At 40.9% G+C, this 25811-nt stretch overlaps 2 protein-coding genes across 5 annotated transcripts; both read left to right on the plus strand.

Moving 5' to 3' along the window:
• The first annotated feature begins 1500 nt into the window (after positions 1–1500).
• Positions 1501–14322, plus strand: gal3st4 (galactose-3-O-sulfotransferase 4). 2 transcript variants are annotated; one of them, XM_029455140.1, is made up of 4 exons: positions 1501–1715; positions 4099–4215; positions 6999–7299; positions 7478–14322. In XM_029455140.1, exons 1-4 carry the CDS (start codon positions 1693–1695, stop codon positions 8573–8575), a joined length of 1539 nt encoding a protein of 512 aa, XP_029311000.1. In that variant the 5' UTR covers positions 1501–1692; the 3' UTR covers positions 8576–14322. The 2 variants fall into 2 exon arrangements, with proteins under 2 accessions (XP_029311000.1, XP_029311002.1); XM_029455142.1 differs by having other exon boundaries at positions 7002–7299.
• A 439-nt stretch (positions 14323–14761) lies between these two features.
• On the plus strand, positions 14762–25430 carry trappc14 (trafficking protein particle complex subunit 14). Of its 3 annotated transcripts, XM_029454998.1 has the most exons (12): positions 14762–15404; positions 15913–15996; positions 16145–16274; positions 16443–16529; positions 16661–16781; positions 17775–17922; positions 20910–20971; positions 21561–21733; positions 23699–23838; positions 23972–24159; positions 24513–24677; positions 25207–25430. In XM_029454998.1, the coding sequence occupies exons 1-12, from the start codon at positions 14967–14969 to the stop codon at positions 25208–25210; spliced, it is 1740 nt and encodes a 579-aa protein (XP_029310858.1). In that variant the 5' UTR covers positions 14762–14966; the 3' UTR covers positions 25211–25430. The 3 variants fall into 3 exon arrangements, with proteins under 3 accessions (XP_029310858.1, XP_029310860.1, XP_029310859.1); XM_029455000.1 differs by lacking the exon at positions 15913–15996; XM_029454999.1 differs by lacking the exon at positions 25207–25430 and having other exon boundaries at positions 24513–24681.
• Positions 25431–25811: the final 381 nt, after the last annotated feature.

A 25811-nucleotide genomic window follows, 5' to 3' on the forward strand; every position in this document is an offset into this window, starting at 1 on the left:
CCACATGTGAAACCCTTATTTAAATTCTGAGAATAAAGTCAGAATTCTGAGATTAAAGTAAATGTAAAATAAATTGTTTAAAGTCAACTCTGACTTTAAACTCAGAACTCACATGTGGCCCTAATCCTCTTCCGTAGTAAAGTAACTAGTTAATATTAGTCAAATAATTTCACACAATGTAATCACATACACAGACATGCATGCACATAAAATCATAGATTTACATTACTGCGTGGGAAAAGAAGTGGTTGATTGTGCTACAAGAGCGAACATTTAATTTAACGTTCAAACTGTGTCGGGTGATGATGTTGGTCCATACATCATGACCGCACCAGGGAATGGGACTCAATGTTTTCATTGAACATTTTTCTCTGGATGCCTTTCTGTCACATCACATGGTGACGTCAGATTCAGCAAACGTGCTTTGTCAAGATAACAGAAATGAAACAAACCTTACCGGAAATACGACCATGTTGACTTCAAAATAAAACCATGAACTTATTCAGGTGGGAATTAGCAGTCTCCACCAGAATAACATACAAGTATAAAGGCCTTTAAAACAACAATAACATATATCTGTAATGAGAGAAAATTAACTGAAAATATAATAAAACATTTAAATGAAGACATTTTTAAAAAACAATTTGGTTTGGCCTAGAGCACATTAATTAATGCATCAAAGATGGTGGCTGGAAATGGGTTACTATGTGACTAAATAGCCAACATTGATGCATCATATTTTGGTTCATGAAATAGGTTCCATGTGAGTTTTTCTTGATTGCAAAGTTTATTTGTAATTTCGAGGGTTTGATGCGCACATGATTACATGCCAGAAGGCTAGGCTGTATGGGACATGTCAACTACATGATCAACAATCTTCTACTTTAAAATGTCCCACACAACCTTTGAATTGTCAAATTTAGGCATGTGAAACATACTTGTAAACGTGTAATCAGAAAGTTTTTTCTTTTTTTGCTCGACTAAATGCTATGATGTCAAAGCAACTTTTTAGTTGACTTTTTAGTTTTCTTTGATTTGTTCGATTAAATAAAAATAATTTCAATAAATTATATATGTCTGGCCCTTGATGTGATTTTCATGTGCCACCTTGGCGATTAGTAAAATTGAGATTAAGAATAATCGTTAGTTTTAATATTATTCTTATTACTATTGGACTACTTTTAGGCCAACAAAATAATAAACAAAAATTATAATTAGGCATTCCTCTCTTAGCATTTAATTGTGTAGAGAATAACATTCACATTCAAATCCAAGTAACTACAAAAAAAAGTAGAGACCTTGATTTTGTTTCAGGTCAAAATGTCTGTCTTGGATTTCTTTGTTCTGCTGCGTGTCTTTAAAGACGCCTTTATTTTGCAAGCGTCCGGAAGTACTACACGTACTACCCCTGCTATCTCTTCTGCACTTTTCTCACTGTGCGTGTCGGCCGTCGGCAGATGAGAATTTGAGTTGTCGGTGCACAGACAGATAAATTCGGTTAGAACCTCGGTCAGGACTAAAGCCGCTTTTAGCATCCTGAAAACGGATCCAGGCTCTGTGCAGAGCCGCTCCGGGTCCATGGCCTGATCTGTACCGGCTGCGGATCAGCTGCAGCTGAAGCCTTCGAGATGCTCCGTGCTCTCTGCAACTGCACAATAACACCGTCACCGTTACCGACCCGGGGACACAGCTATGCTTTTCAGACGGAAAGCCAGGTAACATTAGCCAGCTAGCAGGATCCCTCAGAGTGATAGAAAGGGGAAGAGAAGGAGCCGGGGAGCGGAGGGGTTTCCAGAGGCTGGGACGCAGTGATAATGGGGAATAAAAGGTGGCGCTGCGCTGTGATCCTGCAGAGAAAGAGGAGAAGGTGTGGGTGGAGGGCTGGAAGGGGCTGCTTCAAAGGCCTTTCTTTTAACACATTTTCAGTCCATCTGCGAGATTCAATGGTGTGTTTTACAGCGTGTGTGTGGGAATGAAAGCTGTGATTTATAGCAAAGGCTTCTTTGTGTTGTGGTGGAGACTGTGGGGTGGGTGGTGTCCACTGCTGAATCCTCTGTGTGTAGCACCGCTCTCATTGTATATCCGTACCACCCATCTTCTGCTGAGACTATGCACGATTTTACATCTGCTTTCCATATGTTTATAACATATGTTTGATATTGTATGAGCACGATTAGTGATTATGAATCATACTGCTGGTTTATGTTATGAGACACATCTCCACCACACACCACCTTGTCTCGTTTTGACACTCTGATTTGGGCCCACAGACAAGTTCCTTCATATTCTGCTCACCCTTAACAACACATTTACTATTTATTAGTACACAGTATCATATTACAGTCAATCTAATCATGCATTTTCATTATGGATTAATGTGTAGTGAAATTGACAAAAGAATGTCAGAATATAGTGGAAAAAGTTGATAAATGTTTTGTGAGGATATTCACGATTTTTCCGATAGTTGAATTTCACCACTTATTGTAAAATGTTTTTAATGCGATCCTTTATCGTCCAATCCCTAAACGTTAGCTATTGTAATCAATTGTGTTTAACTGTCCTATTTTTATTTATTACTTTGTATAAAATATTATACAAATATTATCACATATAAACAGACTCCAAAGATGTCCTTAGGTGGCTTATTTTTCCCAAATACTGCACAAAACGGGAATCGGGGTATTTGAAAAGTTCTAAGCAGCAGAGAAGAAGATCCAGCAATTTCTCTTGTAAAATAAATTGTGAGTTTTTGCTATACTGGGATTAAATATCTTGCCTGGAAAGCTTCAGATATGGATAATAGATTGTTTTGGGTTACTTTTGCTGCACAAACTATTTGTCAGTTTTAGACTTCCTCTGCACTCTTATTGAGATAAGCTCAGGTCTTTTGTTTAGGTTCAGCTACAATGTCTTATCTAAAGGTCAGAGAAGCACATTCACAGACTTGCAAGCTTCATAAATTAATAATTGAAAATGAAAAATAGTTATCATATCAGTAATAGGTTGTTGTGATCTATTGAGCAATAAAACAATGATTGAATAAGATGCAGTTGGTCATTTCTGACCTGCTGCATCCATGTGTTTGCACACATGTGTTTGTTATATTGTGTAACAAGGTGGAAACGTAAATGTATATTGTGGTTATTTATTGATACAGTAGAGCAGGGATGTTTACTTCCTTGTGCAAATGGTCAATCCTGTCACTGGGCTTTGACAAATATAGACATAGTTTGATCTTCTACTGCAAACTGTATTTAAAAAAAAAGACAAATCAATGACGTTTGTCACAATGCTGCAAATTCAATATTCACTGTAAATTCCTGTACATTAGTTTACAGCATTGGTCTTAATGACATAACCTCCCTGCTCACACACACACACACACACACACACACACACACACACACACACACACACACACACACACACACACAGACAGACACACACACTCACACACACACAGACATTCTCTTTCTCCTCTCTCTCCAGCCCGAGGCTAGCAGGCATGTTTGTGTTGAGCACGTCATTCTCATACTCAGCCCTGACTGGACAGTCATTTTCTCCCTTTGCCACTATGCTGTCGTGCCTCGAAGTGTATCCGGAGTGTATCCCCGACATATCAGAGCAATAGCAGTTATTTAGAATGATGTGGTAAAAGTTTGTTTAAATATATGGCAAAGAACAAATCATCCTCGCTCTCAGCAGACATATCGATCAGAACGTTACATTCTGAACAATCAGCATCTGAGGAGAGCAGCAGGTCCTGTTGTCTCTGGAGGTTTTTTAGGCGGATGCTGATGATGCTTTTGTCATGTTTACTTTATGACTCATCCAAATCTCTCCCCCCCCCCCTTCTCTCTCTTTCTCTCTCTCTCTCTCTCTCTCCCGTCTTTTGCCTCTCAACCACTCCCCTACCTCCTCCACCCTTCTCTCTCCCACGCTCTGCCCATCTCCTCATCTCTATATGACATCATCTTCCTTGGTCCTCCTCCTCCTCCTCACATCATCTCTCCTTCCCCATCCATCCTCTTTGTCCCCCCCCAACCCCCTCATCCCTTTGCCATTGTCAACACCAACCCCCCCCCCCCCTCCTCCCAGGATGTTGCGGTGGCTGGTTTGTGGCCGGTTGGGTCCAGTTTGGATGTGGAAAGCACTGCTGCTCTTCGTTGCCATTGCGTTTGCTGGCCAACTGTTGGGGCTCATCTTCAACAAGAGGTATCTTATTTCATTTACTCATTGTACATTTATTTAATTATTTTAGATTTAGCTGTAATTTCAGTTCTATCTCTACAGTTGTTTGTAGGTATGCACAATGATATTGTATAGTCAGTATCGGCTGATAAGGGCTTTCAAATGAACATTCCTGCCGATACGACAAGCCGACAAGCAAGCAAGTACATCTGCAGTGTGAAGGTTCATTTTCACACACGAAAAGTCAACCTCTCATACTTGAGTCTGACCAATGGGATCAGTCTATCAGCCTCATTCATTGGACTTGAAAGTTTTATTTACAATTTTATGGATTGTACAGGCCACATAGTAGGCTCCTATTTTTGACTGAGTTAATGCAGTTATTATATTATTGAGTCTAAGCAACAGTCTGTAAAGCATATGTACTCATTTAAAGTAGACATAATAATATGGTAATTCCACTACAGAAGAGACTTAATGTTCTCTGCAATTAGGTGGAAAAATATTTCGGTATCTGCATCCTCAATCGGCCAAAATGAGTTGGATGATATGTTTGCTCACCATGTGACAGTGTTAACCACAAGAACCACACTGAGATACACTTAATCACGGGACATCTCTTAACCAAACATACACGCACACACTAAAAAGTGATGCACACGACTGGGCTTGTTGTTGCCATGGTTTTTGACTTATGAAGTTATTGAAGCCGACTATCTGTCAGTGTTGCTGGAAAATTAGAAACTTACATTTTTCCGATATATTTCAACATTTTTTACTAGTGTTAGCCTTTGGCTTATTATTAGACTCAGGTTATAATGTTAATTATTATATAACCAAACTTCATGTGCACATGTTGCTTAGATTGTGGTTTCAACCCATAAACTCTTAAAATGATCTTGATGAAAATCTTACACCTCAGCATTCGATGGCGATGGTCACAGCGATGTCATCTAAAGCACGGGGAATGAGCCGTGGCGTCGTGGGGTTTCATGCTTGTTGACTTTGAGTTCACCTGACACCCTGAAATCCACTGAGATTGAGCTGAGATCTGTTAGCAGCATGTGTTGGCTGAGGAGAAGACTCTACGCTACAGTTCTGAGCATTAAAACGATACTTAAATCATGTAGTAACAACCTGAAAATGAGCTCCTAGCAGCAGGAGATGTGAAATATTTATCTGGCAAATTGAAACAAGCTGTGTTGTTAGTTTCCAAACGGCATGTTTCATTTATTAGTATTTTTAATCGTCATTTAAAAGATTATAAAAGTTACACTACTTAAACTACTAAAGAGAAAACTGCTCAGTGTTATAACGGAAAATCCTATGAAATATTAATTTTGCTGTTAATACTGTTAAAAATGTGTAAACCTTTCTTTTTAATAGCTAGCCTGCTCAACAGTGTACCAAGAGTTCTAATGTTGTTTTTACAAATGAAGTTCTTTCCCTTTTTTCAAGACTCTTTTTTTTTGGTTCTTCCACAGATGCTTTATGTTAAGATTACATGCACAGATACATTTAATAAGTTTGGGAGTTTATTTTAATGGTAAAAATATTCTTCAAAATACGACATAGACAGATTTAAGCAGATTTCTTACCATAATACTGAAGACAATTACTTGAGTAGTCTTTGACTTGACTTTGACCTCTCTCTCCTTGTGGTGCACAGTGCCTTTTCAAAGCTTTCCATGTAACTCCTTCACTCTATCCTCTAACATCTGGGTCCAAGGGCCCCAGGGGAGGTTCAGGTTGCAGCCCCTCAACCTGCATTTTTTATGGTGTGGATCAGAGCATAAAAAATGGCTTTCAAAAGTATGCTGCCCACTAACTTATGCACTAGATACCCCTTTGATTTGGCCATTAAATAATTAAAGAACATGCCCTTTTATAATTGAGTTATGCACTTACATTACGTCAGGCTCTAACTCCCCCTCTTACATCCCAGAAAGTGTTTTCAATTCACAAGAATTACATTGGTCAGCAGTATTAAGTTTCAGAGTTACAAAATAGGACAGGCATAACATAGAGATATGCCTTCTCTTTGTTGCTTAAAGCATTGACTTCTCGCCACTCGTGAGGGCTGCAAAGCAAGCAATGTTGACATATTATCACCTTATTAAGTTGAACACGTTAGCAAACAGTTGGCTCTACACATCCAGTAGACACGGAGCAACATTAGCATTCATTTGGAGTCCTGATAAATGTAAACCCAGACAGTGTGTGTCTGCTAAAAGGGTTTAAAAAGCATTGTAGACTAAGGGGATCTACAGAGTTGTTTATCATTTTCTGTGGGTTCATCACTACGTGCAACGCTTTTCACATTACATGGAGTCATTCAAGGCTTCATCAAAGCACCATGGGGCCTGGGGCTACAACTGTTTTAGCACCAGCGATTAGTCATGACTGCAGTTTAATTTTTTTCTGACTGTTGCAGCAACAAAGTCGTATAATCATTATGTGGGATGCAAACTCATCAGGTGAAAATGGTGACAAAGATGTGAAGCCCCTAGGGGGATCCGGGGGCGTGCTTCTCCGGGAAGATAAAGGATATTAATAGCAGCAATTAAAATGTATATAGGGGGGAAAAAACTCACTCTAGAATTAATATAATCTTACCGCTACGTTAGGGGGACAGTCCGGAGTGCCACACAAAGTCAAGCATGTTTTTTCCCCCGATCCTTGTGGGCCCCTTTACGCCTGAGCCCCTTAAGCGCGTGCATTAAGACTTGCAGTGGAGTCATTTGATTTCTGCTGTGTTTGTAAGATTTTAAACAAAAATTAAATTAAAATGTTCCCTTGTCAACCAGCAGTGTCCATCCAGCTGGACGCTCCATCTTCTCGTCCCTTGATGCTCAGGGGCCCGGTCTGGGCTCCTGTCAGCCCCACACCCACATCATGTTCCTCAAGACCCACAAGACGGCCAGCAGCACCGTGCTCAACATGCTGTACCGCTTCGGGGAGGAGCGTGACCTTCGCTTCGCCCTCCCACTGGGCTACCAGCTGGGCTACCCACTGCCTTTCAACGCTCAAAGGGTCAAAGGTTACCGAGGTCCCAGAGCCGTGGAGTTCCACATCATGGGCAATCACATGAGATTTAATAGGCCGGAGGTGAGTTTTTCAGAAGAGGTGAGGGGGAAGTAATAACATAGGGGATGATGATGATGGGATATACTGTATTGATTTGGATACATTGTACTATGTACTAAAAAGTAATAAATGACACGACAAATGCATTACATTGATAGTACATCTTTTAAACTGCATGTTCTCCTCTTTTGTTCTTTAGGTGGAGAAGGTGATGCCTGCAGACACGTTCTATTTCTCCATCGTCAGGGACCCGGTCGCTCTGGCTGAGTCCTCCTTTGCCTATTATAAAGAGGTAGCGCCTGCCTTTCGGAAAGCCAAAAGCTTGGGCGACTTTGCTGACGACCCTAGGAAATATTATGACCCTCGTGTTCGCAACAACCACTACGCCCGCAATTTGTTGTGGTTTGACTTTGGCATGGAACACAATGCTAACTTCTCTGAGGCTTTGGCTCATCTCGCTGAGGCCACGATCCGCCAGACCTTCAATCTGATTCTAGTGTCTGAGTACTTTGACCAGTCCATGATCCTGCTGAGGCATGCCCTCTGCTGGCCGCTGGATGCTGTCGTCTCCTTTAGCCTCAATGCTCGGCAGCAGAAGCCCAGCAGCATCGGGGGGATGAGTGGAACCTGGGTGGGAAAAGCGGCGGCGGCAGCTGGTGTCGGTGGTAGAGGGGGACGCTCACCAGCCAAGACACTGACCAATGTAACGGAGGAACAGCGGGAGAAGCTGCGGCAGTGGAACGCCTTAGACTTGCACTTATATAAAGCCTTCAACCGGACCTTCTGGGAGGACATCAACAGGTTCGGTTACGCCCAGATGGAGCAAGAAGTAGCTCTTCTCAGGGTACGGCGGGAAGATCTGGCCCGGGTTTGTCTCAGGGACGGCGGGAAGCCTGTGGAGGCGCACCGTATCCGAGACAAAAACATCCGCCCGTACCAGAGTGGATTGGTGAAGATCCTGGGATACGAACTTCAGCCAGGGCTGGACAACGCCACCAGGACGGCCTGTCTGAGGATGATCAGACCTGAGATCCAGTACAAAGATGTGCTGGATGCTAAACAGTTCCCACGAGCTGTGGTGGTTCAAGCCCAGCCAGGGCTTCATAACCAGGGCATGGTGGTTGCAGCCGGTAGCTCTCTTTTAAGACAAGACTCGTTCCGGACAGGAGACAGGCATGTGGGGGGAGATGCTGGGCGGAGGATAGTGGAGGAGGGGGAGAGAGACTGGGATGGAAGCCGCTTAATGAGGAGGAACCAGACTTTGATACATGGGCAAGAAAAAGGAAGATTGAGATGAGGTTTGAGGTGAGTTGTTCCTAGATATGGTACCTTTGGTCTCTAAACAGATGGACTAATGAAACTGAAAACTGAGCCAAGTGTGGTTTACACATGAGAAAACAAAAAGCTTCTCCTTTGCACTTCCACTTTTTGGTTGTTTGCTTGTTTTCTTAAAAACTTTCTTTGCTTTTAATCGGTGTAATTCTTGTAGGCTCAGTGATTCTTGTGACCTGCGAGAGCCTGGGATGCTTTCATGTTTCCAGTTACAAGTCGACGGGAACAGTATACATTTTTTATAACGAGAAGCACTCTGAACGTGTTGGCAGGTACCTTCTGCTTTTCTGTTTAATTATATACACATGGAAGCCTGTTTCAGTCCCTGTTCATATTAATACTTCTTCACATTGTCCTTGGTGCATATGCTTGAAACATCTGAACGTAAAGGTACATTTAGCCCCAGTTTTTACCTCTCATGCAGTACGATTATACTGAGTCACTGAGCTTAGCACCTGTTTCTGTAAAATATTTATAATATTTTTTTCAGTTGTTTTATATTTTCATACAAAATAATGAATTTCTTGGAATAACGGTACAAAAACCCCCCATTTGTGTCACTAAAGGAATGGTAATACACAAGACAGATTCCTTTTATTTGATTATATGGTTTGTAAAGTTGCTGGTGTGCTGGTGTTAATGGACAAAAGAATTAGGATAAACTTACTACTTCTCTCTTGCAAACACTTAGTTCAGCTTCAGAGTCAGTATTGAGCCCTGTCTAGACCCGCTAACTTGAACCGCTTCTTAAATATCTCTTAATAATACAAGAGGGGATAATGATCCAAGGGCTCTTCTGTTCTGAGGTGCTTGATACTCACCAGCATGCAGCAGGCTGGTTAATATCAGAATGTGAGCACATTCCTTCTTTCTTCTATCTGCTGAAGTATCCATCTGCCCGACACATCCAGAGACATTACCGTGGAGACCCATTTCTTTGTAATGATGTCAGGTATTACAAATGAAATCCATATCAGTGTGGGGGAAAAACAAATCCCAAAGCAACGGCATGTTAAAGATTCACTCCCTGATTATTTATAATGCACAATAAAAGACCTCAACTCACTCAAAATTCCTCTGAGATTAACAGCAGACAACGTAAAGCAATGCAGCTGCAGAGCTCCAAGCCTGGGCCCACCTTCATTGCCAGTAACCATGGTGAAGAATCATGTATGTTTATCCAGCTCCTTGTCAAAAAAATGCTTACATGCCACTGTATTATATACCATTTCACAGTAAATGTAAACATTCTTAATGTTCCAGTTTATTTCCTGTTGCAGTGAATGACATTAGCTAACAGGAAGTAAACATGGACCCAATCTGTTGCCTGGCAATGCAATTTTACTGAAACGTTCTATTGTTTTACCACGGTTATCGTTACTAAATGAAGTAGTATCAAGTAGATACAAGTAGTATTGTATCACATCCATGCCACACAACCTCCACCAATAACACCAAGTTAAACAATACAACCTTGATATTTTGGTATAATTATACCTTATAAAGTTAGCTAATGTCACGAAGCAAATAACTTACTTGCTTACTAATCTACTAACCTTATGAGTTTGCTAAACTTACCTTATGTTAGCTAGCTATGCTAATGGCGTCAGCAAAAATGCAAAAAGCTTAATAGTAGTTTTAGCTAACGTTGACATTAGTTAGCTAACAACATTAGCTTAGCTATCTAACTTTAGCAAACTCATAAGATTAAGCTTTAGCTGCTTAATGTTACGTTGCCTACTTTTATAATTTACAAATACATTTAAATATTATGGTTATATTGTTTACCTTCATGTTATTGGTGAAGGTGGTGTGCCTTATTCAAACTAATGAGTGCATGCTATCGTATCCTGATGATCATGTCTGGCGTACACAATTTCAGACGTCAAATCCTTCTCCAAGCTCGAGAGCGTAAAGTGACGGAGGAGGTGGGCCCGAGCCTGGAGCTCTGCAGCTAGGCCCTTTACACTCAAGACACACTGATACGCACGCTAACACTCAGACTATGGTTGATGGTTTTTTTGGATACAAAAATTCTTTTTTTTGACTTTGAGTAAGGAGCTAAAACCTCTCTGGAGTTCAGCACTGTGTTAAACATGGAGCTCGTCACATGTTCGCTTACAGCCTGATCCTGCATGGTACTTGTTGAAAGCCTGCTAGTGTTTTGACATTAACATGCTGCTGCATGAAGATTCAAATGTTACTACATACATAACAAAAAGCAAACACATCTCTACCAGGGGAACACGTGACCACAGACAGGTTCTCACTTGACAGTCTTACACATAACTACACTTACACAGAAATCCTACATTTGCACATACACAGAAATGTGCATGTGTGAGCTCGCTGACATCGCCTCACTCTTTTTCTAGACGGCTTTTGTCAAGAGCTCCATTGTTCTTCTCAAACTGTTAAGAACACATCAGTGACACTCATGGATGCACTGAGTGACATGTTCCATGAACATGGGTACTGTAGTTCATTCTGAGACAACTGGATTTTGGATCTGTGAGCACACATCACTGCAAAGAGTGTTCCATGTTTACACTGCTGAGGGGAGTAAGCAGATTTTATTTGGATAGCAGATAAAACATTCAATTGTTGTTTGAATCAAGAAAAAACAGCTCATTCAAACAGAAGCAGATATGAAGTATGGAGGTTTCTTACTGAAATACAAAAACAGTGGACACCTGGTTATGGACAACTAGAGAATTTACAGTTCTTTTACGGTTGAAAGTTATGTTTGATTTTTTTTACATGTCATTCTTTTATTTAACATTGTAGTGTTGCTACTTTAACTTTCAAACATGGACCATCAGAATGCAATCTCTACGAGGTTTAAGGATGGTTCTTAAAGCAAAGTACGTTAGACTTACAGCCCAAAACATAAATAGAAACATTGTGAAGTTTAGTTTATTGATTGTCACAAAGGAAATTCATTCGGTCTTTAGAAGCATCGGGCAGCCATTCTCAAGTACTTTCATTTGTAACCTGGCTTTCATGTGGTGTCGGAGGAAAGCAGAGCAGACACAGGAAAGTGTCAGCACCTCGCTAGCTGCTGTGGGACTGGATAGCAGACTGTGGTCTGTGTAAGAGCAGTCAGAGCACTTCAAAGTGAGACATCTATCTGCTGTGGTTTCCGCTTACTGCTGTCAGTCAATGCAACACAGTCAACAGTCTTTCCTGTGACCAAAGCCTTGCAGTCAAGCCATTTGAGAATGATATTTAGAGATGAATAGTTTGCATGGATGGGGTCTAGGTAGGACAGGTGACTGAGTCCAGTGTCACAATGGATCCACAATGAGCCATGTGGTTTTTGCTTACACTGTGGCTGTTTGCCAGATAACAATGTTCAGTTTGTTTATTCATATGTTGGAAATGTGTAATAAATTCGAGTGCTGATACATGAAAATAATACACACCCTTTGACCAATCAGAACTGAGTATTCTCCAAGGCCAATATATACATGTAGTATCGTTCAGATCCTGTTACATATGTAGGAATATATTTATAGAGCCCATAAGGGGACACGGGGGGGAGAAAAAAACAAACAACTTTCTAACTCTTGCAAAACGTCTGCATTCTCTAAGCTAAGCTACTACTAGCTGTTATAGTTTTGCTAGAAAACACAACCGTTTCTTGGGAGAATGCAAAGGTTTCATCCGTGTGTTGAAGCTCTGATTGTGTGTCTCTTTGAAACATTGGACTGATTGACGCTAATAGTCTCAAACAAAAGTTCTTCCACAGAACAGTAGTGTGTATTCTTCCTCCTGTGCAGTTGGAATGGTGTCGCCTTACAGCAGTCGGGGGATTGGGTGTACTGCATTGTGTTTCCTCCAGTGAAAAGGAGATTGTTAATCCGCTTACAGTCTTAAATTTAGACACTGAGTCAAAGGGATAATAAAGAATTAACTAAGATTTAAAATTAAAGGGACATACATGTGTTAATTCATGTTCCCTCCTTCCACGCAAACATCGTTTTATATTTATTTCAAAGAAACTGCTGACAATTTGCTTCATTACATAACTCATCATTATACTGACCTTTATATGGAATATGCAGCATAACCTAGATCTGAGGACCATCACACTGTGTATCACAGTGCTGCGTGGGTAACTCCTGCAACACCATTTCAATCACATTTCAGTCACCAATAATAGAATGTGATATGGGACAAATGACTTTGACCCAGTGAGGTCTCTTAAACACTTCTTACACTAATTGACACTGAAGTTTGAAGGCCAAAAACAAAATAAGTTTTGATAGTTTATTTTCTATTTTTAACTTAAACACAAACATTTTTGACTTTAGATTCATTGGGACTATTATGTCAAAGAATGCGTCTCCCACTTTCCTCTTGTGCCACCATCAGGGCAAACTCAATATGTTCAGCTCCCCTGCTAAGGCTTGAAGAACAGCAAAGTCATCAGTATGACAGTCTGAGGTACGGATCTTTATTTGCACCGTAATTTTATTGCGATGATACAAACAGGCCGCTGAAATCGAGTAGATGTCTGCTGTTCTGGGCCACCACTGTTTAATGAACACTAATGCACAGAACAGTTGAAAGCCTTAGGATGCTGTCATACTATGGACCACAGCTTTTAAAACAATGTCCTTCTGTATTTATTATTATAATTACCATTTGTACATACTGTATTTATCAGGGTTTGTTAGGGATGACGAGGGAAAGGGTCTATCTGTGACAGTGCGATGGAATATGTTATTGATGTTAATGAGAAAACATAGAATCTGCACACACTCATCCCATATGTTCAGTCAGTGTCGGAACAATGATGACAAATGGCACTCAATAATTATGGCTTGGTCATAATACAGAGTTATCATCACTTGTTGATTAGCATGATTATACTGGTTCTATCAAGCTGTTGTTTTACAAATTGAAATCGTCCACATTTAGAATTTTTGCAGAACGAGTTAAAAACAATACTGACAGGAGGACAAATGATCACACTGACCATTAATGTGATTATTTCAGATGTGAATTTAACTCAAGACAACAAGAAGTATTGCGTGTTAAATCTCCAGATAATGCTTACAAATGATCAGTTACCACAGCCACACAATTATCTGGTAATTACGAGATAGAGATTATAATTAATATCTTAAAAATAGAAGATATCTGATCTCGTAATTAAGAGATAATGATCTTGTAATTATGATATATTCTCTCTTAATTAAAATATAGTGTGTAATTATGAGATGTTATGTCACAATTAAAGATCTCCAATGTTTTATTTCTGTGTTATTTGTCTTATTTTCTGGCTATTTACTAAGTTTTCATATGTGAAAATGTTGTATGTTACATAATGTGTCAGAATAAAAAGGTAGGTCTTGTGTCAAACCTCTTTAAATCTCAGTTTTCAGAGGTTTAAAATGAGGAGAAACTCTGGTACACAGTGTGATTCATCATTTATCATTTCATTTCAACAGCTTTCATCTGTACTATTCACAACACTGGGTTATTACTGACAGGATTATTGATGACTGATATTTTCTCAAGCTGTTACAGATTTCACTGAACTGGAAATGCAAGAGTTTATTCAGAAAGCAACAGTGTCTTGCTGTGTTTGGCTGGGATCTTACTTGAAAATGTTTTTTTTTTAGGTGAAACTTGTTCTAGATCATGCTCTTTGTGTGCATCCATTGAATTGTTTTTTTCTCGTACTGAATAAAATCAACATTTCTTTAACTTCTCTTACTCGTCTCCTATATTTCCAGATGTTGATTAACAACATTCAGTTTTCAGTTTGCTGCTGTATGTGAAAACTGTTGTATAAAACCTACATGGCTGTGACAAGTCTGGAAAATGTACTCATATCTGCATAATCTGCTTAAATATAATGCATGAGTATCATTAGCTGATTTACTTACATACGTTTTCTTCAGTAGCATTTTATTATTGATATATTTTTTTCTTTGCAGTATTGCTACTTTTACTCAAGAAAATAATTGCTCAAGTTCTAATACCACCACTAGTAATATCACGCTGTGAGCCCTGGTTTGACAGTATTTGCGTTTTTCCGCTCTGTGTTCTACCTTCTGGTGATTGATTAGTGTGGTCTGGAGAAAGCTCAGTTTCGATTAGCCGTCCTGTTGTTTGTATTGCCACTGGTAAACGGAAGCTCAACGGCGAAGATGGATATCAATGGTTTGACCGTTACTTTAATCCTGTTGTTTGCGGTAGTAAAAGTGTTTTAGTTAGATACTTTCTGACACACTAACATACGGTCTTTTCATTGTGAAAAGACCGTACGTGGCACTTCAGCTTTGCTTTGTTTACACTGCAGCATATGGTTAACAACGTATGTTAGTTTCTTTATAGTTGTAATGATGGAAGCACAATGCGAGTATTTCATGTATTTCCCTGCCGCTCCAATATCGAGTCTGTCAGACCCGGCAAAGTACACAACTCTTCCGCGGCGAAAGCACGTCTACCTCGGGGAGGTCGTGCAGTTCCTGCTGGTCCTGCGGTCCCGGAACGCGGCGGTGAGAGATGACAGCTCCGGTGTTTTACCTTGGAAGGACCTGGTGGGTTCTCTGTCTGCTCTGGCAAGTGTGTGTGTCGCAGAGAGCCGGCAGCAGGGACACAGTGAGTACCAGCCCGACATCCAGAGCACCTGCAGCGAAGAAAGCGGGGAAGAGGAGTCCGTAGAGAGAGAATCTGGAGGACCGGACAGTAACCGCACTTTCATACAGTGCAACCCGCATCTCACTCACAACAGCTCGGCCAGAGATGGGCGACACTCTGGGAGGGAACCGGTGAAGGTAAGAAGGATAAACTATTAGTAGAAAGTATTAGGATTCCCCTTTGCTCACTGTATTTACTATCTATTTAAAAGTGTATTAAAGGCAGAAACAATGTGTTTGAGAGGACAATTGGATAACTTCCTGTAACAACTGGATAACTTCCCTTTACCTTTTAAATTCACTGTCACCACTTCTCTTTATACTGACCTACCTTCAGCATAATAGGAAGTAACCTTGACCTATTTCCTGAGTTGAAGAGAAACGAAACCACAGTCATTTATACACTGACCTTCATTCTTCTGTTTGGTTTGACAAAGCAAACACAGAGTTCTGCCTGTTGCAGTAATCTCTCTGCTCCAGATGTGCCCAGACTTGACAGTGCAGTCATGTCTTCAGGGGCTTTAAACCAGCTTTAGTATACCTGCCTGCCAGGCAGCAGACAGGGAGGTTTATTTCACATATTGTCACCAAAACAACTCTCTGTGCTAAATCTCAAACATCTTGTCATTTGCTTGTCCTGCTGAAGTCTTCTGTGGTGTTGGACGACCAGGTTATCTTCTGTCTCACCGTCTCTTTGGACAAGCTGCCAGTCAACACACTTAAAGCCAAGGTCAGATGGGACAGTATGTTCTGTCAGACGATGTACATTTGTTAATCAGACAACACTATGTTATACTTATTCACGAGGAAGAGAAAATAAAAAGCAAAAATATTACCCAAACATTATTCTGTGTTTGTCTGCCTCTCCTTGATGTCAGATCATAGTGACTGTGTGGAGGCACGACGAGGAAAAGGTGGAGGTGAGGGAACATGGCTACCTGACCCTTCTGCAGCTCAGGAGTCCAATAGAAACCTTCAAACGGGACCTCAGCACCTTCAAGGCGCAGGGTACACACACTCTGTTTCTTTCACCACCAGACACGAGCTCTGCGGGCTTAAAGAGTTTGATAGTTCTTAAACCTGGAACTTGGACTATAATTCTGAGGAATGGCATACATGATCAGATGTTAAGTGCCTGGTTTTAACTGTTGTGTCGTGTCTTGTTTCCATTCCCAGTCAGCACCATCCTGAATGTTCTTCCACCTCCCAGTGTCCAGTGTCAGCACATGGCTGTCTCTGGAAAGCACCTGACTCTCCTCAAAGGTAGACCTGCAGCACACACACACACACTCACACACACACACACACACACACACACACACACACACACACACACACACACACACAGATCTTTAAAGATACACTAACCCCCCCCCCCCCCCCCCTCTCCTCAGTATTGAACTGCAGCTCTCAGGATGAGGTGTGTGTCAGTGATGTGAAGATCATCCCGAACTATAACTCGTCCTACCTCCCCATGATGCCAGATGGTTCCGTTCTCATAGTCGACAATGTCTGGTAAGTACATGTGCACTTAATGTACACTCTCAGATAAATACATGTGTCCATAACCCCCCACTGTTGCTCTTCCTGAGGTACAGATTGTAAAATACTTTCTTATGCAACAGTGGAATCTGCATTTGTATATAAGACAGTCCCTGTAACATCCAACATCAAAGCACTACTTTTTTGCAATATAAGTAAAGGAATTAACATTTGCCTATATCACAAAAAAATAAAAAATTCTTCAAAAGGATTCGTCAGGGAAAACAAATTAAGTGAATAAAACATGTAAACAGAAAGTGAGAAGAAAAAGAAAAGTGAATAAACTATTGATTAAAAATCAATACAATGTTTTAGAGAATAAATACAGTATCAGTACAGTATCAAAGTGTATTGATATGTTCTCATACCCCCACACTGTGCTCTGGTTCACAGCAGTGGACTGGTAAACCCTGATTCATGGCAAAAAAAAATACTTTTTATAAATAGTTTCAAAATATCCTTAGAAACCTTCCAAATCCCTGCTTCAGCATAATCCACCTCCCCACTGAGTTCTTAAAGCTCTGAAGCTTTGCCATGAGCGCATTGAGTATTAATCTATAGGCATCAAGGGGGGTTGGAGGGCAACCCAGTGTGCTTTAGGAGGGAGGTCCACTCTTCAAAGTAAAGTGAGGATTGATTTGAGCAGAAGCTGTGAGACTTTAGAGTTGATGGCTGAACAATCTTCCATTTAATTTTCATTCAACAAACTTTCAAAGCAGTGTGGCTGGTTGAGCTTCACTTACATTTCCCACCCTGCCTACATCATAAACAGTTTTACCTGCACAACTAATGACTTTATTCCCATCAGCCTCAGTTGTAATTAGCTAATGTTATCATGTTAACATGCTAATCTAAAATGGTAAACATTATATACTGTGCACTATACCGTATGAATCCAGGAGCTGTGTTTTGTCTTCTTTAAAGTCTCCTAACAAACTCTTCTTTGTTTTCTACTTCCCACTAAAGCCACCAATCAGCTGAACTCACTGTGGCTTCATTCTATCGGATAGATAGCGGGTCATCACGTTTACCCAGCATGCTCAGCGCTCTGGAGGAACAAAACTTCCTGTTCCAGCTGCAGCTACAAGACAAAGCAGAGGAGGACTCCAGTGAGGTAAGAAGACGGGAATTTATACAGTGAAATCATTGCAGCAGTGACATTAAAGTAAGCATGGAACAAGTAAGGCAACATATAGTAGGCCTAATAATAATAATAATAAAAATGGACAGGAATTTGTATTTAATGTTTCGGGAACATTAAATGCAACACAAATCAAATAATCGTCCTGCAGTGTATTTGGGTGTAATTATATATTTAGGGTGATGGATGATTCGCAGCGCTTCAGAGATGGGAACTTTTTACTCCTGAAATTCATTTAAAAGGTTGCAACACTCAAATGACCAAAAAGTAAATAATACAGATAATACAGCGCAGAAATACGGTTCAAATGTTGTCGGAATCCACTTCTGAGTCTTTATTCTTGCGAGATCGTACGTGACTCACACAGCGAGCTAAGAATCTTTTTCATACAATTATCTTCAAACAAAACAGATATACAACTTGACAAAAAGGTAGCACAGGACAAAACTATATATACAGGGGTACTATGTAACAAGCAATAAAGACACTTTTCTAAGGCTTTACCAATTTTTACTATTCTCCAGTTCTCCATGTAATGTTTAATTGTAGTGTCTGATTTCTGTTTTGCATTGTGGCGTTTGTGATTTAGAATATTTTCAATATAAAATCAATCAATAGCATTCTTATCATGCATTTTTTTTTTATTATTATTAAATATTCTATATTTAACCAAAATCATTTAATACACATTTTCCATCAATATTGTCTCTGAATCTTGAAAGCATCTGGTTTACAGGATGAATCAAATGTATCCTTTCAAATTAAACTTCTCTGTTTTTTTTGGTAACACAATGTTTTACAATTAATATTAAAACAGATTAATGTTAAATCTGGAGTTCCAAAATAGTTTGTCAGGAGGAGTTGTGGACCCCTGGCAAAGGCATTCTTTGTTTTTGACACATATACCATCTTATTAAAAATACACATTTAAACTGCGGATTAACATCAAACATGCCATTTCCTTTCATTAAATTCGAAAAGACAAACAGCGAGCTGGGAGGCGGAGAAAAGTGATCGACAAACACGTAATCTGCGTCTCACCGTGCGCGATTGGTGGATTCCTAAACATCACACAGGAACAGAAACGCTGCACTTTTCTTCAGTTGACATCGGAGAGCACACGGGGCTCAGAAGAGCTTAAAAAATGTCGAAGAAGTTCAGATGTGCCAACGGTCTTTCAGCGGTTTTACTAAGCAGCGACGAGGAGGACGGAGCTTCAGAGCCGGAAGGAGTTGACTCCTCTGATGAAGAGGATTTTGTAATATCACAGCAATTCTATTATTATTACTGTATAACTGCTGGAAACTACTGGATTGCTGGCCTTCACCTAAGACACAAGTACCAACCAGGAAGAGACTTCATCACTACAAAGAGACTCAAAACAGAGGCAAAGATACCACAGAGAGACTCAAAATGACTAAAACAATTACAAAATGACACAAAACAACTATAAAGAGACACGGCCAAACAATTATAAAGTCTGTGTGTCTTGCTTCCCCTGTAAGAGAGGTTGTGGGGCCCAGGGGCCCATTATCCCATAATACACCCATTGTTTGTGTGTGGAGAGAGAAAGGGAGAGAGAACTCTCTTTTGATAAGCTTAGTAGTAATAAATATCCACATCTTTTTCCAGAGATGATTTGTGGCAGCAGCCACCTCCTTCTCGGCCCGCCTTAAGGTCAAGGTCAACCTCGACACAATGGCCTGTACCCAAGCCGTCACCCGCCATGACAAACTCTTCTGACTTAAAAAAACCCTCATGGACACCATCAAGCATGCATGCAAGTCATTTTTATCATCCTCACAGAAATCTGGCTGTGGATGAAAGAATAGTTGCCTCCAAGGCTAAAACTGGGACGGCCCAGTGTATGAAAGCAAAGCCTGCAAACTGGAGATTCAAGCTGTTTGTCTCGGCTGATTCAAAGACTGGCTACACAGTGGACTTTTCAATGCAAAAGTGACATCCCCTCGGGACATGACCTGCCTTATGATGTAGTGATGTCACCAGGTTGCCTTGGCACAGGCTACCACATTTATATGGACCGTTTGTATTCTAGCCCATGCTCCATTAGCGCAGATTTGCTGCCTGAGGTACCACAGGCAGAGGGAAGACTGAATCAAGAAGAGGCTTCATGAGATGGATCCACGATGGCTCTATCGTCTTTGTAAAATGGATGGACACGAGGGAAGTATCGGTCTGCTCCACAATTCACGCAGCAAACTCTGATAAAACTATACAGAGGAGGTTCAAGATTACAGCGCACAACATAAAACCATGCGCTGGTACAGAAGCCTGTTTTGTCATTGTCGGGACATTGCCAACAGCTTCAGTCTTCACAAGGAGCTCTGTCTGACTCCAGCAACAAACAAAAAACCATGACGCACAGAGCCTTCAGTTTTTATGCTCATTTTTCTTTTGCACACATCCCTTGAAGCTTGACATGTAGTATGAAGTCATTATTCAGTCCCTGTTTGGTGAAAGTAGTGACGACTACATTACATACTTAATTTAAGACATTTATTATACATTTATCTATTTTATTCATATATTACACCTCTTTTGGTAAATCCATTTCAAGCCCCAAAACAATTATTCCTCATGAGTTTCACAAGAGATTCAACTTTAGGGCCAAATGATCTCTTTACACACTGCTCAACAAATGGGTGCCTCATTATACAGAGCGCTCCGCTATAACTCCAAATATTGATGTCATACACGTGGGTATCATGCAAGTAACCTTTTAAAAGGTGAAGCTAAGAAGATAAGTACAAATCGAGAGAATGCCTGTCACAAGGAAATAATGCATTTGTGGGGGACTATTTTCAGCGGTGGATTAATCAACATTATTTGTGGCAGCAGGACGGTAAATGTGGGATTGAGTCAAAAATAGACTATAGTGTGTGTTAAATAGTTTTCCTTCTTCATATGTCCTCATATGTTTCCTGTATTTATTTCTGTAGGGTTTGGAAGTCCCGTTGGTGGCGGTGTTACAATGGTACACTCCAACATTGCCTTTAACAAGGTAACTGTTCCTCTTCTGTTCAACATTTGCAATGTAACCACTTAGCAGCTCTCACTTTATTATACAGTCAACACATTGTATTAGAATGATCATTTGTAGGATGACAGGGATAGATTTTTTGAAGTGGGGTTGTATGAGCTACTTGTCCACAGTGAGTGTATCACCTGTAGTAGGTGGCGGTCGGCCCCCGGTTTGGAGGAACAGACAGGAGTTACCGCACGGAAGCTGAGCAATGTACTGCTACTGCAAAATGTATATAAAAATAAAATCAATATCAGTTTAAAATACATTCTGCTGCAGTACATCGCTCAGCTTCAATGCTCGTACTCCTGTCTGTTCCTCCAATAGGAGCGCTGCAGACCGCCGTCTTCTGTAGGTTATACACTGACTGTGGATAAACACCTCATACGACTCCACTTCCAAAGCAGGAAACGTACAGGTGCAAGTGAAGAAACAACAGCATTCCATTTAGGTGAGCTAGTTCCTGAGTCACTGGGACAATTCATGGAACTGAGTCATTATTAACGTTTTTTGGCTGTGAATAAACTCTGTTAAAGGAAATTAAATTGCAAGTATGCTTTCTCTCCAGATACATCTCTAGTTGTTACTCGTTACCCAGTATCCGCTTGGATCGTCCCAGGCTGGTGATGACAGCTTCCTGTCCGAGGGCCGTCAGGCCTCTGGAGCACTTCTGGGTCAAATACACCCTGCTTAACAACTTGCAAGACTTCCTGGCCGTCCGTCTGATCTGGAATTCTGACGGTGAGCAGCAGACTTTAGCATCACACAGGCTCCCTTTCTACCTCCTGTTTTATGATTTGACCAAAAGACACAACAACAAGATTATTTAAATGAATAAATTAATTCATATTCACCCTCACTTGTGGCCTGGCTCCAGGGACGGTTGGTATGTTGGTCAACCAGCTACTTTGGCACATGGGAAAACAAAAGTCTCAAATGTGTCCAGAGCCTCTCACTTTGTTCCAGACATCTACTCTATCCATTTTATACACATGCTACATCATACTGTCTGCACTACACTGACGTCCGCTGTGATAAGATGCCAGAAAAGCTGCTTAATAGATAAGGGGTTTAGAGACTATCAGGTACGGGTTCAAATCCCAGGAGGGAAGAGAATGCCTCATCAGAAAATATGATAAGAAAATGACACAGGTGTGTAAGACTTTCCCTGAAGCTAAAGAAAACCTTATCTATACTAATAAGACTAATACATTTTTAAATGCTTCAAAGATATTTTAGTAATCTACATTTGAGCAAATATTTTGCCAGCTGACTCAAATACTTGACTTGAGTATAAAGGCGATAAAGTATCTCCATGAAATTACAATTAATTACTATTCCTACACAGCATTGAGGAGTTAATTATGTGTCGGAATGAAAATGGTGAACATGGTAAACCCTGCAGGGTCTTCAGTAAAGCCTTAGTTTAGTGTAACACATCTGTTTGTACCTGGATACAACAGACCGGACCTTGAAAGCCTTTGTCAAGGTCTGCTTAAGCTGTCCTGCTTGCTTTTAGTCTTTGCATTGTCATGTAAATCCAGCCCTTTATTACTAATTGACAAATGTACGTGTAAACATGCAGCTTGCGGCGGAAAACCTCCAAAGCTGCCGGCAGTGAGGGTGTTACCAGCAGCTTAAAGCCCTTCACTTACCTGACAATTAAAGTAAAGTCAGTGTTGATTCATGCACTTACGTCAAGAAACAAGAACCTCATCTGACGGGCAGATCAGATTAGATTTACTCTGCTGTGACTCATTTGTTCAGTCAACATCCTATTTGTTTAAAGTGCAACTAACTATGACGGAACGTTTGCCTCTTCGATAGAGTGATTCCTTTCTCAGGTCAGGTGATCCTTCTTTGTAGTTTGGACTTCTGACTGTACATGAACATTGAATGGACCAGGTGGTGTTGTAAGGCCAGGCAAAAATGTTCGACAACATATGGGGTACTGTGTCAAAATATAGTTACAATACGATTTAAAGGAAAACAATCCAAATGGCCATTTGTTAAGTAATGCATTACAAGTAAAGATAAAGTTCTATCAGAAGTAAACTAGGGCCAAAAAGATGACAAATGTTACACACAGTTTAGGGAGACCTAAAGGAGAAAAACTGACTATGGATCTTCAGTAGTTCAAATCTTAGAATCACAAAAGGAAGCAGTCAAAGATGTGCCTTTTTAAAGTGATCAGTGCTATTTTAAAATCAATCCGGAAATTCACTGGCAGCCAGTGGAGTAATACTAAAATGCTCACGGTGTAATAATCCTCACTAACTAACTGGGGAGGGTCAGGCTGTCTGCATTGCTGCTGGGTAATTTCAGACGCCCTGATCCAGCTGCGATCAAAACTGGGTCAATGTTCAGATGTGTAGTCTTTGTTGCAGTCAGCGTCCAAACATTTTGTTGCAGACCTTGAGATGTGTTTGCTGGGTGTGTCAGGGTAAAAGCCAGCTATGATGAAATCCAACAGTGCAGTGAAGTGCAGCATTCAAACAGGTCTAATGTGTGTGTGGGTGGTAGGGTTTTTAACGACGTACTAAGTTTTGCGGTATTGAAATTGTATCTGCTCTGCTGGCTTTTATTCTTCCGATGCAGATGTTTAACATTTTAAGGCCGCTCTCCTTTCCTGGACGACTTACAATAGCCAAATAGGAAAAAACTGCAAAGTGATTGGAATGTGTGTTTATTCCTCCCTCCTCTCAGCTGATAGAGGAGGCCGGCAGGACCACAGTGTGGGGGCAGTGGTGTGCCAGTCCCCCCTCAACAACCTGGGACAGTGTAGGAAGGGCTCCACCGTCTCCTTCACCGTGGCCTTCCAGATCCTCAGGACTGGACTCTTTGAGGTACTGCACGGTTCTGTGCATCCATTAAAACAGTAATAAGTTACTTGACTGAATAAACACCGCTACACACAGTGATACTCTGTGTGCTCTCCCATCTCGTCCCTCCCTCTCCTGCTCCACGATAACGCCGTAGTTGAGCCAGCACATGAAGCTGAAGCTCCAGTTCACAGCCTCAGTGTCCACTCCTCCTGTGGAGTCTCGCTCACCGCTGAGGAACTCTCCGTCTTCCAGCCCCACGGTCAGAGAGCTGCTGGAGAGACAGAGCCTGGGCCGATCTCAGAGCTTCTCCCACCAGCAACCGACCAGGTCACACCACGTCAGGTAGGCAGGCTCAGAGAGCAGCGACGTGCTGCTTTCAATGTCTTACTGTCTAAGTACTAAGGAGTAACAGGAGTAAAAAATACACAGTAAATATATCAACACTTGAAGAAAGAGCTGTAGAATACAATACACAATATAAAGGATGAATTAGAATAATTCACTTTTAAACCTTATAAGTTTGGTTTTGAATGCAGGACTTTCACTTCTTTGGACTATATACTTTTACTTAAATAAAGGATCTGAACACTTCTTTGATTACTGTGTCAGACTCAAACTATATGCAGGACAGGAGAGACATTTACAGACAGACCCTCACATTCCTGTCCATCATCACGTGTCTCTGCTGGCTCCAGGTCAGGCAGTGTGATGGAGCATCGGGCCATCACCCCTCCTATAGGACCTCCAATGGGCAGAGCTCTGTACCTGCCCCCCGACCACTCCCTCATTCCACTGGACAAAATAGCCAAGAGAGAGTGTAAGGTGTTAGTGCTGGAACCAATGCAAGAGGCACACTGCAGGTAAGAAAACCGCTTTAATGCTTTCACAGTGGCTAAGATTATAGATTATGGTTAAGAAACCTCATATCTCACTTTTGTAAACTGTATAAGCCTAATGTAGAAAATATGAAACTAAAATATTTGATGAGCTTGACGTAAAACAAGAGATTGTTAGCGTTCAGCAAAGAGTCTCAGCCATGGCCGTGCTGTCAGAAGCTCATTGGAGCTGTGGATGTTGAATGTTGATGATTGTTTTCTCAGTTTTAAATGCGTTTAAATGTTGCGTTTAGTTCAGTAGTGGATACTCACTCAGCTATTTTATAAAACCACATAAACATGTTCCAGAATGACAAATGAAAAAAAGCAAAGGTATCCTATTGCTCTAATATTGTAACATTTCCAAAGATGCCCAACCCAATTTGCCATAGCTCAAATTTCTCAACAAAGCAGCGACAGGCATATTTCCTGTCAAAGACAAATGAGTGAAGTATTCTTTTACCTTGTTTAGGCTCGTGTCGAATCTTTCTGTTTTCGTTTTGTTTCTCCTCAGATGACCCGGAGAGGAAGGTTTTACTGCAGACACGAACATTAGTGTATGGTCCCTCTGTCAAGCCCCCGCACAGACTCATCCTCTGCCTGAAGGCGACAAGACGTAGACAGAGTGATGGAAGGAGGAGCAGAGAGGAGTGGGTGACTGTCCAGAGAGGAGAGGTGGTGCTGGAGAGATGACGGGGAGAGAGGTGATGCTGGGGAGAGAGGTGGTGCTGGAGAGATGACGGGGAGAGAGGTGGTGCTGGAGAGATGACGGGGAGAGAGGTGGTGCTGGAGAGATGACGGGGAGAGAGGTGGTGCTGGAGAGAAGATTCTGATCTGAGATTACTTCTTTATTTTATTGGTTTACCATTTCAAATTCTTTTGTTTTTTACATGTCCTTCAAGTTTTCCTTTCATTTTACTCAATGGGTACTTTCATTTCCTTCCTATCTCTCCCTATTTTGTTGATATTTATAGTTACTAGTATAAGAATTCTAGGAAATCGTCGTCGACTGTTTTTCTTTTTTATGGCAGCTCTTTTTTTTCTTGTAGCATCTAATCAGGAAAGCCCAGATTGCCTGCTTGTGTCAGGTCTGGGAGCACAAATGAAGCTTTTGTGAAA

The sequence above is a fragment of the Cottoperca gobio genome, chromosome 18 (genome assembly GCF_900634415.1).
Source record: "Cottoperca gobio chromosome 18, fCotGob3.1, whole genome shotgun sequence".
NCBI classification, from domain to species: domain Eukaryota; kingdom Metazoa; phylum Chordata; class Actinopteri; order Perciformes; family Bovichtidae; genus Cottoperca; species Cottoperca gobio.

Excerpts from the sequence above, each read along its gene's own strand:
- gal3st4 (XM_029455140.1), top strand. The coding sequence starts at position 1,693 with ATGCTTTTCAGACGGAAAGCCAG. Across the intron at positions 1,716-4,098 it reads CTTTTCAGACGGAAAGCCAG|GATGTTGCGGTGGCTGGTTT; the intron begins GTAACATTAGCC and ends CCCTCCTCCCAG. Across the intron at positions 4,216-6,998 it reads GGGCTCATCTTCAACAAGAG|CAGTGTCCATCCAGCTGGAC; the intron begins GTATCTTATTTC and ends CTTGTCAACCAG.
- trappc14 (XM_029454998.1), top strand. The coding sequence starts at position 14,967 with ATGATGGAAGCACAATGCGAGTATTTCATGTATTTCCCTGCCGCTCCA. Across the intron at positions 15,405-15,912 it reads CTGGGAGGGAACCGGTGAAG|TCTTCTGTGGTGTTGGACGA; the intron begins GTAAGAAGGATA and ends GTCCTGCTGAAG. Across the intron at positions 21,734-23,698 it reads TCTGATCTGGAATTCTGACG|CTGATAGAGGAGGCCGGCAG; the intron begins GTGAGCAGCAGA and ends CCCTCCTCTCAG.